At 63.0% G+C, this 15,283-nt stretch overlaps 1 protein-coding gene across 17 annotated transcripts in view; it reads left to right on the top strand.

The window, feature by feature from the left end:
• ABLIM2 (actin binding LIM protein family member 2) overlaps positions 1 to 15,283 on the top strand; it is a 140,277-nt gene that overhangs the window by 65,878 nt on the left and 59,116 nt on the right. For all 17 annotated transcript variants that reach the window (XR_006202050.1, XR_006202049.1, XM_042937015.1 and 14 more), the window contains exons 7-9: positions 6,537 to 6,624; positions 9,055 to 9,113; positions 15,152 to 15,229. Coding sequence is in view for 15 of the 17 variants with exons in the window: in XM_042937015.1 (XP_042792949.1) it covers positions 6,537 to 6,624; positions 9,055 to 9,113; positions 15,152 to 15,229 (225 nt within the window). In the remaining 2 variants the exon portion in view is untranslated. The remainder of the gene's footprint in view (positions 1 to 6,536; positions 6,625 to 9,054; positions 9,114 to 15,151; positions 15,230 to 15,283) is intronic.

Raw genomic sequence — 15,283 nt, 5'->3', positions numbered from 1 at the left:
GCCTGGCCGGGCGCTTCGCAGGGCCGGTGGTGAGGCCGGAGGGGCCGCGCCGGGTTGCAGGAGGGTGGGCTCGCAAGGAGCTGGGCCACGTCGGCCCCCCCGACGCCCCTGTCGTCCCCCCACCCCGTTCTGTCCTCCCGTGAGATGCGTGTCATACTCAGAGCTTTCCTGCCCTCGGAGCCCGAGCCGGAGAGCAGCCCGGGCCCCCCTCCCCGCCCGCGGGAGCCATCGATCTGTGCCGCGTCCGTGTGCGTCGGGCAGCATGCCATGTCAGTGCCGGGCGCCCCAGAGCCCGCCTGTCTGCCCGCGAAGTGTGCGTTCGGTGGCGACGGTGGGGCCCTTCCTCCCCCTGCCTCAGCTACTCCCAAATCTGCAGCCTCCCTTTCTGCGTGTTTTCTCGCATCCTGCGTGTCTCGGGGCGTCCCCTGCCGCGCGCTGGGGCGCAGGTGGAGGAGCCTCGTGGGTCTGGTGGGGACTCGCAGGGGCCGTGTGCCCCCACCCTACTGCCGAGACGGGCGTCTGGGAGTGTGGGGAGGGCTGGGGTGGGGGTGGGGGCCCCGGGCGGTCCTCTGCAGGGCTGGCTCCAGGGATGGACTCGCCCCCGGGGCAGGGCTAAAAGGTGGCTGGAGAACTGCCTGCCAGGGACAGCGGTGTCAGCCAGACCAGCTAGACCAGAGTCTGATAAGGGGGTGCTGAGTGAGGGAGAGTCCCTGGCTCGGTCCTCCCCATCACCCCACCCCTGCCTTATTCTCCTTTGGCTGGAATGCTTCCCTGCACAGGTGGGAGTGGGCGGGGGCGGGGACTGGCCCCGCCCTCCTTAACCCCTGCCTTGCTGCTGTCTGAGCCCCTCCTGCCTGGTGCAGCCTGCCTGTCTCCATGGTAACCAGAAGCCCAGGGTACCTCTGGGACCACTAATGAATTCCTCCCTCCCTCTCTCCCTCCCCCTGCCTGCCTTCCCGTCTTTCCATCTCCCTCAACCCACCACTCACCTACAGACCCTCTGAACATGCGTTGTGTCCTCCCCCACTCCCACCCCCCCGCCCCGGGCTGGAGCCTGGGCTCGATGCCTCCCCGCTAGGAGCCCTGGTGGGAGGGGGCACCCTGGCCAGCTCTCACCCTGGGTCAGGCAGCCAGCTAAACGTTTCTGCACTTCACGTAAACCACCGCTGTCACTGCGGGGCATCGGTTACTTGCTTTCTCTTGTCTTCCTTCGGCATGTCCCATTTTGCCCTCCTACGCGGGTGTGACTTTTATCACTGGGAGAAAACAAACCATATGTTCCAAAGAAATAAATGCATTATCTCAGGACAGAAGCAAAGTCAACTTCCCCAGGCCCTACCTTCTCCCCCTCTTTTTGCAATTTAATGACTGCATTTATTTAACAAACATATTCAGAACCAATACCTGTTTATCATAGAGTAAACTGAAAAATCATCCGTAATAAATGACATCACCCAGACTAACTACCGTTAGCATTTAGAAATCACCATTTTAGGTTGTGCACACACGTACGCAGATGAACACAGGCACACACACACACACAAATACACACACAGATACAGGAGTGCATACACAGACACACACAGATACAGGGGCACACGCAGGTATAGACACACATTACAGGCACACACAGATACACGCAGATACACCCAGATATACACGCGGATACAGGCACACACTGACACAGACAGAGACCCAGTGTGCGACGTGCTCTTAGCCTGATACTGTGCCCCTGCTCATGCATCCAGTAACGAATGGGAGCCTGGGTCTTTACCCTTCCCACTGCATCTACGCCGGTGGGGCCGTGTCCCCTGGTCTTCTGGGTCTGAGGTGCCGGGCAAGGGCACTGAGCAGAGGCCTTTGCTGAGGGCCTCTTAGAGCTGTGATACGCTGATATACCCACGGACACACCCAAAGGTAGAAGGGATGATTCATCTGCTCCCACACTCACTTGGTCCAAACCCTCCTTTTGTCCTGTAGGGGCCACTTAGGAACAACTTGTCTCTACCAGCCCACTCCTGCACGTGGCTCTGCTCCAGGGCCTGGGGGACCGTGGAGAACAAGGGGACAGCGTGCGGTGCTCCTGAAGGGCATGACCTAGATGGGGCTCGACGGGGGCGGGAACGAGGGAGAGGGAGCAGGAGAAGGAGAGGGAGCGCGAGGGAGCGAGCTGGCTCAGCCCGGCGACATGCCGACATGCGTTCCGGGCAGAGACCCCACCCTGAGCATGAACACGTGGGGTCAGCCGCGGGAGAGTGGCAGGGGGTGAGGTCAGGGCTCCCCTCTGGGGAGGGGGCTGCAGATGGCCCCGCATGGCGAGGAGCTGGGCTTCTCGCGGGGAGGCGGCTCCCGGCAGGAGGGCATTTGTGCAGCTGCCCTGGGAAGTCTGTGCGGCTCCTGCCGAAGGTTTTGATGAGCTTCGACGTAGATTTCGTCATGTCGGCTGGTGACGAGGCCTTTTAAGATCCGGACTCGGTTCTAGGCAGTCAACGAGGAAACTCAGCTTTGAATCGGGCTGGAGGATGTGGATGCCTGGCCCCCCGGGAGCCGTGTGGCCTGGTGGGGGGCCTCAACGCGGCACAGGCCCCGCCCTCGGCGGTCTGGAATCCAGGGATGAGGGGACGCCTGCCTCACACGTGCCGGGCATGTCACGGTCGAGGGCTGTCCCTCTGTGCTGCCGTGGCCGGGTGAGGGAGGGAGGGGCGGGGGTCTCTGGAGCCCAGAGGCATTGCCCCCGGTCCCCAGTGCTGGTCGCCCCTGCGTGCCGGCCGTGGGCTGTGCTCCAGGCTCGGCTCCCACTTGGTTCTGAGTAAGACACGGTGTTTTTTGCGTGCCCCTGGAGCCAGAGTTCCTGTATTCCTCATGAGCGTTGTTCTGTCTCATTAACGATGACAGCCGCTTGTCAGAAGGCACAAGACATCTTTTTAAAACCACGCACCGAAAAAAATCTCATGGGCTTTTAATATTCTTTAAAAACACCTGAGCCATCTTGAGAGACCCACCTGGAAAGGGGCTGGGCCACCTGCCCGGCGGGGGGCTGGGCGACGGGTACTGGCGTTCGAGGCCTTTCCTGCGTGGCAACTGGGAGGAGACGCCTGCGAGAGCAGGGGTGCGGCAGTGGAATGTCCGGTCACTGTGGCCACGGTGGGGGTTGATACGAGGAGTGAGGGCGCCTTGACGTTTGACTCTATCGCCCGTCCTGGGCTGCTGGGGCTGCTGCAGCCACGCTGGACCCTGTGTGCTGAGACCCCAGGCCGCGTCCTTCCCTGCGCAGCAAGCCACAATTCAGGTGCCGGCCCATTCGGTTCCTGGGGACAGTCCCCCCCCCCCCCCGGACCGCAGACGGCCACCAGATTCTCCCTGTGTCCTCACGTGGCGGAGACAGAGCTCTGGCGTCCCACCTTGACATCAGGGGCCCCACGAGTCAGGTCTCCTTCCCTTCTAAGGCTGGCTAATATTCCGTTGTGTGGATGGGCCACAGTTTGGACCGTTTGCACCCTGTGGCCTCTGAAAATCGCTGCCATGGACGTTCACATGCGGGCTGCGGGGCAGACCTGGGTTCGCTTTGCTTACCACGACCGTCGGTTTTCTCACTCCCACCAGCAGAACTGCTGGGTCACGTGGTAACTGTGTCACCTTCCCAGGCGCCGGGCGCTGCCCCAGTCACGTCCCTGCCGCAGGTGCACGGGGGCCCCGGCTGCCCCACGTCCTCGCCGGCGCTGACTTCCCGCTCTGGCTCGGTTCGCTTTGATTACAGCCGCCCTCACGGGTGCGGAGCGGCCTCTCGTTGGGGTTTGGATCTGCACTCCCTCCGCGGTGGCGATGTGGGGGCATCCTCTACGTGCTTCCTGGCCGTTTGTGCACCTTCTTTGGAAAAATGGCTCTTCCAGTCCTTTGCCCGTTTTCTCATTGGACCAGTCTTCTCTTTGCTGCTGGGCTGTGAGAAGTCTCCATTCTGGATGCGAAGCCCTCGTCAGATCTACGATTTCAAATGTTTTCTCCCCTTCTACGGGCTGTCTTTCCACATTCCCGACAGCGTCCTCAGATGCGCGATGGTTTTAACTTTCGTGAAAAAAAGAATCTGTTTTCGTTGTTGCTGCTCATGCCTTTGGTGTGAAACCCAGGGCTCTGTTGCTAAATCTGGGGTCGCGAAGATGTGCTCCCGTGTCCTCCTCTAAGAGACGTACAGTCTCGGCTCTTGCTGGCATGTCCCACAGAGGAGTGCGCAGATCACACGTGCGCAGCTTGGTAAATGCCCACAAGCCAGACTCGTGGGTGTGCCCGGCACCCAGGTCAGGAAGGAGGATGTGCCCAGCCCCCCGGGACCCCCGGGGGCAGCCACCACCCTGACAAAGCAGACTTGTCTGCCTCATCCTGAACTTCATGCGGATGGAATCCGTACTCTTCAGTGTCTGTTTCTCGACTCGCTCTCAGGGAGTCTCCGTGTTGATTGCCTAGGGCGGGGACTGGGGGGCATGTGAGATCGGGGTCAGCACCCTGGAGCCGGGACCGCCAGGCCGGGGGCTGAGAGGCCACAAAGGGCCACACTCCTGGGCTCCACTCCTGTTCTGCCACCTGTGTGCTGTGTGACCTTCCCCAGCTTCCTCCACCTCTCTGTGCACCATGCGGAAAATGAGGACGATAATGTGCCTCGTAGGGCTTCTGGAGGGTGGAGACAGGTTAGTGCGCAAAAGGGCCTCTGCTCGAGCTGTAGTAACAGTCGCCGAGTCGCCATTATTTTTGGAGGTGGGGACGTTCGCCAGGCCGGGGACGAGAACGCTTCCCGGATGGCAGAGAGTGTGGACGCAGGGCCGGCCCCCTCACAGCGGCCCAGGGCTGCGTCTCCCCTCCAGATGAGTCTCATCTGCCTGGTTGGGGTTTCGAGCCTGTTGTCTTAGAAACCAGCCCCGCATTTTTCTCTCTCCTCCTACTCAGGTGTAGACCTGACTCGTAGATGCCTCGTGTACACCCCACGGTCTGTTTTCCCTCCAGGGCGAGCTTTCTCCTGCACGCGGCTGTCACAGAACCCCTGCTGTTTGAGGTCACAGAGTCCGCCCCCCACCCAGGGTGAAGGGGGGGCCTGGGTGACGTGGGTGTGAGGACAGGTCCAGGGGCATAATGTTTAAATCACTGCAGGGCCGCCTGGGGGGCTCCGTTGGTTGGGCGTCCGACTTGGGCTCAGGTCACGATCTCGTGGTTCGTGGGTTCGAGGCCCGCGTCGGGCTCTGTGCCGACAGCTCGGAGCCTGGAGCCTGTTTCAGATTCTGTGTCTCCCTCTCTCTCTGCCCCTCCCCCGCTCACACTCTGTCTCTCTCTCTTTCCCAAAAATAAATAAACATTAGAAACATTTTTTAAGTCCCCAGAATGGCTGCTTTGCCCCGGTTCTGCCTGGGCCAGGGCTGCCGTGTGACCTGCTCCCCCGACAGACCCCCACAACTAGCAGTGGCCGTGGCGGGGGCCCTGCCCCCCAGGTGGGGAAGAGGGAACTGCAGGAGCCCAGGAGGGAGGAGTGCCCGGGAGGCTTTCAGGAGGAGGCACCTTTGAGATGAGATAAAGAACATTCAGGGCCCCCGGGCAGGAGCGGGGGCGGCACTCCCGGGGGAACAGCTTCCTGAGGCAGACGGGGTTTTGGGGGGGGGTGGCACAGCATCTCAGAGCTTTGCCCGGAGACGCCGGTGGGCCATGCCCGTGGGCACCCCACTCGGGAGGGGAGCGAGCTCTGGATTCCTCCTCGCACAGGGGTCCCCTTGGGCCAGGCTTCCGCCGGGGGCACCAGTGATGGGGCGAGCTGTTCCTGATGCGGTTCCCCCACTCCCAGCTCCTTCAGGGAACCGGTTATTACCGGCTCACACCCCGGGAGTGATGCTCAGCCTTCTTGCCATTTTGGGAAAGAGTGAGGCACGGGCCTTAGCGCGGCCCGCCTTCCCCAGGGTGGAGGGTATGGCCACGAAGAGGCGCCCAGTACGCTCTTCTGGTGATTGCCCTGCACCACGTAGAACGAAGCCAGACCAGCCACCATAACCTGTTCAGGTTATTCCGGTGTTAATGTTTCCACCTAGTCCAATGGTGATGTTAGGAATTATAAAAATAGTAGATGCTAAGTGAGAAGCCTGAGCAGTACAGGGACCCGTGGGACCGTGACTAATCGTCTTTCACCCCACTCGTCCTGTGCCTCCACCTGGGGAAATCACGTTAGCTCCGGCCTCCCCTCTGCCATCCCCCACCGCCGCCCCCCTGCCAGCTACAGAGATGGACGGGACCGGGCCCCCCTGCCTTGTGAGGATTTGCGGGGCGATAGCCCTGCTCCCCTGGGGACGTCGGGCGGCACGGCTGGGTCTCTGCTCCCCCCACTCAGCACCCCAGAAAGCCTGGGAGCACCCACTGGCCCCGGACTCTCCGTGGTGCCGTCCCGAGCCCCCGGGGCGCACGGGAGGCCCCGACACACCCTCTGCTTCTCCTGAGGACCCCGCGTGCGGGCGTGCTCCCTTGACCACCCTCCCTTCAGCGGAAACACCTCTGCTCCGTTCTTCCCACAGGCAGGAGAGAAACACTATCACCCCTTGTGTGCGCTATGTGTCAGGTGCGGCCGGATGTTTGCGGAAGGCGAGGAGATGTATCTTCAAGGTGAGCACACGACCAGGCCGCCCAGTCCCCTAGGGCCGGGGATTGCTGGCGGGTCACCTGCGGTAGCTCGAGTGCTGCTTGGGAAGCCGGCCACGCAACCCGGGGCTGGGGGAGCAGAGCCCGAGCGGGCTTGCCCGGGCGACGCGGTGGGATGGCGGGCAGCGTGCGGGCGGCACCCGTGGGACCTGGTGATGGCCGGGACGTGGGGGCGGGGTGCCCAGGGCTGCTCAGACCTTCCCCCAGAGGATGGGCCCCTTCTCTGCGGCCACCATTGCTTCTCAATGCTCCCTCTGTGTCCAGCGTCCCTGGAGGGGAGCAGAGCGGGGCTGGGCGGACGGCAGGGCCACACACGGGCTGTTCCATGACCTCACGCGGTGGTCATCCCGGGGCGGTGTGTCAGACAGGCCTGCCTTTCTGAGCCGGACCTCGTGGGCTGATGTCAGCTGGGACGGCCTCGTCCCCAGCGTCCCCTCTTGTTCCTCAAGTCGCTGCTTGAGAGTCCGTGAAAGGGGTCCTTTGCGCTGCCCCCACCCCACCCCCTGCTGCTCGGATGTCTGGGCGGGAGGGGCCCCTTGCCCCGGGCACCACCCCTGCTGTAAATAGTGCCTTCAGGCCTGCCCGACACCGAGCATGGGGACACGAGCTCGCCATCAAGGGGCCCCAGTGTCAGGGAATAAAGATGCTCGTCATGGCTCTGGGCTGAGGCCGGCGCCCCGTGTCTAAAGCGGGCCCTCCCGTGACTTTCTGTGGGACCTTGGAACCAGTCCCATCCCTCTCCCAGCTTCAGATTTCCCGGTCGGTGCGACAAGGGGTCAAAACCCAGGTCAGAGCTTTTCAGTGGTACATTGTGGAACCCCGGAGTCCTGTGGCCAGGGGGTCCTTGGGGGGCCCGGCCCCCACCCTGCCTGGTCCGCCTGGATGCTGGGGCGCCATGAAGGCATTGACAGGTGAATCCTGTACAGCCGAAGCTGTGAGAAGCAGGGGGCCCGGTGAGCCCTGCAGCCTTCGAGGATGGTGAGACAGGCCACCCCCTCCCCGCTACCACCGGCACCCCTACCGTGGGCAACACCTTCCCGATAAATATGACGGAGGGGCTGTTGACTCCCAGGAATTGTCGGGGAGACCCGGATGAAAATAATAACGAGATGCTATTTCCCCCCATTCGATTGACAATCGAAGGGCACGCCCACGTTGTGAGGAACCTGGCTGGTGAGGCAAGAATTGGGAAATTGCCTTAAAAATGCCCACACCCTTTGAGCCGAGACTTCACTTCTTGGAGTCCTCAAGTAGGAGGGACGTGCTAGGACTTGGGTGCTGTGGACCCCCTCCCCCCCCAATGGGACTTAGAGAGAAAACCCCACATCCCACGGCCAGGGACAGATCCATCCTCTTTCCACGTGGTGGAATGCTACGCAGCCCTTAAGGGTTACGCTTCTGCTGTTTAAGTGTATGAGGAAATGTGCAGGACTCGAAAACAAAGCTCCCAAGACGTAAAAATACGTACGTACAACATTATCCACATTCTACGACCAATGCACGTGTGTGCCCGAAGGCTGCCCGGCCAGAAGTGGCTCGGAGATTATAGATGGTTTTCATTTTCTTACTTCTATTTTGTTGGGGTTCTTTAATCTTTAAAAATTTTTTAATGTTTGCTTATTTTTGAGAGAGAGAGAGAGAGAGGGAGGGAGCGTGTGTGGGGGAAGGACAGAGAGAGAGAGAGGGGGAGACACAGAATCCGAAGCAGCTCGAGGCTCTGAGTTGTCAGCACAGAGTCTAACGTGGGGCTTGAACTCATGAACCTTGAGATCATCACCTGAGCCGAAGTCAGATACTTAACTGACTGAGCCACCCAGCCACCTTATTCATTGTTAATAAGGGCCATCAATTACTCATCTATGACTTTTGTCATCAAAAACGTTGTCAAAAATGACTGTTTTACACACACACGCACACACACACACACACACACACACACACAATTAAATCGTGGTCTCCCCAGGAGCTCCAGGCCCGTGCAGATGTTTTCCAGGGAGGGACAGTGATAAGTTCCACCCCCAGGCGTTAGCTCCTGTGACCTGGGAGGCTTTGCAAGCAGGAGATAGGATGTAGCGCTTTCCTTCACATGCACCTGTCAGCCCCATGAGGTGCCAGGCTCTGTGTGCCTGGTCTCTGGGGTGGAAGAGACACCACTCCCTCCTGGCTGGGACACAAACCCACACACAGAGCCGCAGGGAGAGGGAGCAGGGGGTCGGGCTGAGGTCCAGGGGGGCCCCGTACGGAGAGCAAGTGCTCTGGGCCCTGGAAGGAGGGCTGACCTGTGCCGGGAGTCCCAGGGGAGCGCCGCGGACGTATAGGCGGCCTCCGACTCTCCGCACGGCCCCTGCATCGCGGGAAGGGACACTGAGCGCTTCCTCTTGGGTCTGTCCGCAGGTTCCTCCATCTGGCACCCAGCGTGCCGACAAGCAGCCAGAACTGAAGACAAAAACAAGGTTGGTGGGGTTTACGATCTGCTCCCGTGCGTTCTTCAGCGCCGTGTGCGGTCACCCGCTTCTGTAGACTCACCGGCTGGTCACACCCGCCCACGGGCCAGGCAGACCCGCCCACGGGCCACCCCGGGGAGGCCTGGGGGTGCCGAGGCGTGCCGGGTGGATCCACCGAGGGGCTGGTGCGAGGTGGGGCACGCACGGGCATCTCGGGGCCTTCCAGCGCTGGCCCGCTGACCTCCCCACGGGTCCCGTGGACTCGAGGGCCGCAAAAGCTTGGGGACAGCTCTGACGTTAGCAGGTCTCCAAATAGTCTCCAGACTGCCCACACTTATGACACCAGCTGCAAGGTTGAGGGGCTCCAAACTGCCCTCGGTCTCAGTCGTTGGTTGGAAAGACTCACAGACACGCTGAAGGCTATCCTCGTCACGGTTACGGTTTATTGCGCGAGAAATCAGCCAGAGAAAGAGGGCACGGGGCAGGGTCCGGGAGCAGTCCAGCCCCAGAGCCGCTCCTCTCCCGCGGAGACAGGACGTGGCACCCCCCGGCCCACGCGTGACCGCACGCGCCGGGTGTTAACAACCAGGGAAGCTGTGTGTCCAGAGATCTTACTGGGGCTCCACTGACTGACTGACTGACTGACTGATTGCCACATGGTTGATTTCACCCCAGATCACACGGTGTCTCTCTGGTGCCGGCCCCACCCTAAGCCTGTTGGGTGAGGGTGACCCCCTCCCCGAGCAGACAGTCCATCAGGTGGACACAGATCACCCCTCAGGGTCGAGGGCGCAGGCCAGGCCTCTCTCTGGACAAGGCAAATCCCTCGCTGCCCGGAGGCCCAGCTGGGCGCCGGGCACAGAGGCGTCGCAGTGAGGAAGAAGGGTGGCCCTCTTGGGACCGAGTTCTAGGGAGAGACGGAAATCGACGCCCAAACGAGCAATGATGCGACAGAGGCTGGTGTCGGGGGCAGGACGGATGGTCAGGGAGGGCCTCGGGAGGACATGGGGTGGGAGCTAGGCCTGCGGGATGAGCCGGGGCGGCCCTGGCGGGAGGGAGCGGGGAGGGCTGCCGGGGGGCGGGCAGAGTCCCCTCGCCCTTAGCCCTGCAGCGAGGGCGGGGCTCAACCGGCAAGCCCCAGCTGGGCCCGTCTGTGGGACTAGAAGGTTTTTGGAATTTCCGTGAGGCTGGATGGAGAGCCCATGGGCTCAGGCCGCTGAGGTTCACAGGGCTGTTGGCTGGCGGAGGAGACGCTCCTCTGGGCCCCCGCAGGATGGGTGGGCTCCCCCAGGTCGGCTGTCGCTTGCCAAGCCTGTTCTGAAAGACCCCAGCAGAGAGAAGTGCTCCCGCATCCTGTAGAAACTGAGTCCGGTGGGTTCGGAGGCCCCTGCTTCTCACGCACTCGCTCACGGTGCTGCCTCTTTCGTTTGTCGTTCATTCAGCAGAGCTTTACCCAGCGTCCGGTTGTGCCGAGCCCTGTTCTTGGCCCCGGGGCCCAGAGGTGACCGAGTCCTGCCCCAGCATGCTGGGGACGCAGGGGGAATGGGTGGGCACACGGGGACGCCCAGTCTGTCACCGGGACATGAGGGCGGGGGGCCCTGGGCCGGGGCAGGAGGGCTCCGTGGAGGAGAGGGGCCTCCTCTCGCGTCCCCAAGCCTCCCCTAACCCGTGACAGCCTCGCATGGTTGCTCAGCCCCTTTCCGTGGACGCCGGGCCGGCCCGAGGGAACCGCGCCTCTGAGCTCTCCTCTTCCGGCCTGACGCTTCCTTCCACCTGCCAGCTCGTTCCTCCCGATTTTAAAGTAGTGCCAGTTGCTTTTCTCAGAGTTGTCAAAGTGCCTGCACAGGGCTCTGGTTTAATTCAGGTTCAGATGGTCACCTTTGATGGCCACAGAGAGGAGGTCCACTCAGCGTTAAGCGCTGCTGGGCACAGACCTCCATGTGGCCACTGCTCCGGCCTCAGGCCTGGGGGTGGGCAGAGGCAGGGGGCCCGGCCCTGGGTACAGGGAGCCACAGGAGTGGAGGGCGGGGTCTTGTCCCCTTGGGGAGGGCAGGTCTGTGGCCACTGGACCCTGGCTTGGGCCACTGCCCATGTCTGCTGAGACTCAGGAGGCCGAGGGACTGACGACCGTGCAGAGGGAAGCAAGGGGCGGGGGAGCCCGACAGCCTGGGAAGAGACCCCGGGGGCTTCAGCGGCCGGGCTCACTGTCCCCTGTCACCCTTCCGGCTAGATTCCCAGACTGTAGCCCCAACGAGAGAACACTGGGATTTGGGCTGCGAGCCGCCCGCCTGGCCTTCCCCCTGCCCCTCAATCTCGGGGACTGAAGCTACTGTGCCCTGGGGTCCCCCCCACCCCGCTGCCAGGGGTGGGGTGCAGAGGTTGTGAAGGGTGGTGCCCCACCCCAGGCCCTGCGCGGGGGGACTGTGTGAAGGTGAGGAAGGGGGACAGGCCCACATGACGGCGGTCCTCCCAGCTACAGGGACACAGAGCCGTGGAGACTGTGGCTTCCTGTGGCTGCTGTAATGAATTACCACAAATTTAGTGGCTGGAAGGAGCACAGATGTATCCCCTCCCTCGGGGGCCGGAGGCTGAGATGGGCCAGCAGGGCTGTGCTCCCTCTGGAGGCTCCAGGGAGAAGCCCCTCCTCATTCGTTGCCACATCTGGAGCCTGCGGGGTTGGCTCCCGGCCCCACGTCCTTCAGACCCCGCTTTCGTCGCCACATGGGCCCCGGCCCCCCAGCCTCCCTCAAACGACCCTGAGACCCCAGGGAGCCCACCTCCCAACTCGAGCTCCTTACTCCCATCGGCAGAGACCCTTTGGTCACACGTGGGCATCCTCATGGATGTTACTCTGCTCCCACGGTGACAGGATGTGCCCGGTTGGTCTCGTTCACGGGCAGGGTCACAGTAAGTGGCGGGCACGCCCCACTGTGCACCATATCCTCTCACATCATACAGCCCACGATTCCCTCCGTAACCCGCCCCCGTGCCACCCCGGGCACATCCCTGCCCTCACAGAACCAGCGTCCCTGACCCGGAAGTGACCGCGGGGTCCTGTCTGCGGGACTCCTCCCCGAATCCCAACCCAGAGGCCTATCGGAGGGACCTGCCGGAGGGACCCCCACATGCCAAGAGGCCTCCAGGCCCGTCTCCGGGGCGTGACCGGGTTAGAATGGGGGACCCGGGCCAGCCCGCTCAAGGACAGGTTGGGTGGCCAGCCCTGCTCGTGGCCTCTGGACCCGGCTGCGAGGCTGGCCTCGGGGCCTGCGGGGAGCCCGGCTCCCTCTGCTCTCAGCCCGGGGGTCCGCCCGTGATGACCGCAGCCGCCGGCCCGAGGAAGGGAGGCCCTGTGAACAGTGGACGGGGAGAAGGAGAGGGCGCAGCCAGAGCTGGCTTCCTGGGCTGTGTCTCCACAGACGCCTTGGGAACATCTGGGGCCGAGGCCGTCCCATGAGGACAGCTGTCCCCTCGGTGCTGCGCCCTGGGGCTGGCACGGCTCGGGGCCCGCCCCTCTGTGTCCTGGGACGGCATCCAGGCCCCGGCCGTGCCCTGCTTGCCCCTCACTTCACCCTCCCTCGCTCCAGCCCCTCAGAGCCTCTTCTGTCTCGCCTGAGAAATGAGAATAGACCCGGGCGGGGCCGGGCGGTGAGCGCCCGGGTGACAGGAAGGCAGAGCCCTACGCGTGTCCTGTGTTGCTTCCTGCAAGCTGGTCGGGGAGCACGAGCCGGCAGCCCCGGCCAGCGTTGGGTCAGCGTGGCGGAGCCAGCCCCGGAGACACGCAGCAGAGGTGGTGTGGGCCTCGCTGAGTCTCTGGTGGGGGGTGATCCAGACAAGAGGCACCCGCCAGGAACTGACCAGCAGCCCCGTCATTTACCAAGTGCCCTGCCCCTGCCAGGCTCCGGGACCCGTAGGACCAGCCGGGTCCCGGCCTCCCAGTTGCTCTCCAGCAAGAGAGGCCGGCCCTGGGGTCCCTGCAGGGACGGGCGAGGAGGCAGAGGGTACTGTGTCCTCCCTGACCGCATACCCCGGGGGCACGGCCGCTCCCCAGGGCAAGGATGGCCCCTGGGTGTCTGCTGAGGGCGCTCAAGGAAAGCCTTCCGGAAGGCTGTGGCCCTGACTGCCCGTCCCCGGCACGTCCTTGGTCATTGGGTCACTCAACACACAGCCGGCCCGTGAGTGCCGATCGGCTGGGTGGCAGAACACAGACGCGGGGAAGACTGGCGGCCTCCCTGCCCTGGAGGCACGTGTGGGATGAGGGGGCTCCCGCAGGGTGCCCCCCGGGCGACGGGGAGGGGCGGCCCCCCTGGACGGGCCTAGGCGGCAGGGTGGGGGAGAGGATGTCTTCCTGGAGCCGAGCCTTGGCAGGTGGTGCGGGAGGTGGGTCTCGGGGCCTGTGCCTGGGGAGCCGGGGGTCTGCAGGGCACTGAGACTGAGGGATTGTTCCAGAGCCTGGCCGAGGGTGGCCCCAGGCCTGCCAAGTAGCTGGAGAAGAGCTCCAGGGGGCCTGGAGCTGGGGCCCAGCGGCCCTGGGAGACAGGGCAGGCCCGGAGGGGAGGGGGCGGCCCCACGCCCGGTCCTGGAGGAGGCCGTACCCAGGAGCGTGGAGGGGGCGGCCGGCGCTGATGAGCGGGCGAGCGGGCGCCTCACCGAAGAGGTGAGCCCCGGCATCACGCCCTCTGCCTCTTCTCTTTCCTCCCCAGATGCAGAAGCAGGCTTGCAGTCAGGTTTACCCGGGCACCACCCCCTGTGCCTTGCAGGTTTGTCCCTCCCACTGCCGTGGTGGCCTCACATCTGCTCCTGGTGTTGTCCTGTCCTTGCTGCTGTCCTGCCGACAGTGTAGGAGGTGCTGGGCATCCTCCAACTGGGAGGGCAGGGCTCCACGGCCCGTGCCAGTGTCCTGGGGCCGCTGTGTACAATGGTGCAGGCTGGACCCTCAGCCGGCAGGGATTTATTCTCTCTCGGTCCTGGAGGCTGGGAGTCCTGGCTCAAAATGTGGGCTGGTTAGTTCCCTCTGAGGCCTCCTCCTTGGCGTGTAGACGGCGGTCTTCTCCCTGTGTCCTCACGTGGTCGTCTCCTGTGTGCATCTGTGTCCTGATATCCTCCTCTTGTAAGGACACCAGGCCCACCCTAGTGACCTCATTTTACCTTAATTACATCTTTAAGTGCCCCGTCTCCAAACACGGTCACACTCTGGGGTGCCAGGGGTTAGGGCTTGAACATGCGAGTTTTGAGAGATAAAATTCAGCCTGTGATGTGGCCCCTCCCAGGGCCACTGCAGCAGGTGTGGGCCACCGAGAGGGATAGAGACAGGGTAGGAGGCAGCCAGCCGGAGCTGTCAGGAGGCAGGGGGAGGCCAGGCAGGGGTGGAGGCTGGACCAGGAGGGGCGAGCACGTCCTACCGGTGGGGTTGGATGGACGCCGGTATGAGTGATGGGAGCCAGGGAAGAAGGGTGTCCACGCAGGGTTGGGCCGGCCTGGCGTGCAGAACAGAGGAGGGGCCTGGGGAAACTGTTGCCTCCGGGGAAGCAGGAGATGTGGCCGAGGAGGGAGGAGGGGCAGGGGTGGGCACTCGGGGAGCGGGTCACAGATGCGGTGGCCGCAGAGTCTGACAGCAGAGGACCGGGCCGGTAGAACGAGCTAAACACGCCCCCCACCCCTATAACCTGGGTGGAAAATAACATCTCCGAGCAGCAAAATTCTGGGTAAAAGGGACGGCCTTGGCCTCTGGAGTGCGCAGAATCCCTTGCTCTCGTCCTCCGAAAAACAGATAATTTCCTTGCGTGAAGCCGGGTGATCATCGGAGCGTTGCCAGCGGCGCGGAGAACGTGCTGGTCGGCTCGGAGTTGGCGTCACCTGCCGCGTCTGATTATAGCTTTCCAGCCGCTCACTGAAGCCCGCGTGTTTATTTTAAGAACTCTTTCAATCTGAAAAAAAAAAATGTCGTTCCTGGCATTTCTGTCGGAGTGTGACCTGTGATCATTGCATCTGGAAGGTTCTGGAATCAACATATTCCGCTTTCAGTCTCCTCCTGTCGCCTTCCTTTCCAGGAAACCAGGAGCTCCTCAGAGAGCATCATTTCTGTACCTGCTTCCAGCACCTCGGGGTCTCCGAGCCGCGTGATCTATGTGAGTTGGAGAGTGGGAGGCCCGCGGTGGGAGGGTCCGGACCGGGGTCATGGC

This window comes from Panthera leo, chromosome B1 (assembly GCF_018350215.1).
Source record: "Panthera leo isolate Ple1 chromosome B1, P.leo_Ple1_pat1.1, whole genome shotgun sequence".
Classification (NCBI taxonomy): domain Eukaryota; kingdom Metazoa; phylum Chordata; class Mammalia; order Carnivora; family Felidae; genus Panthera; species Panthera leo.
The sequence above is the reverse complement of the archived record's forward strand: the minus strand, read 5'-3'. Positions and strand labels throughout refer to the sequence as shown.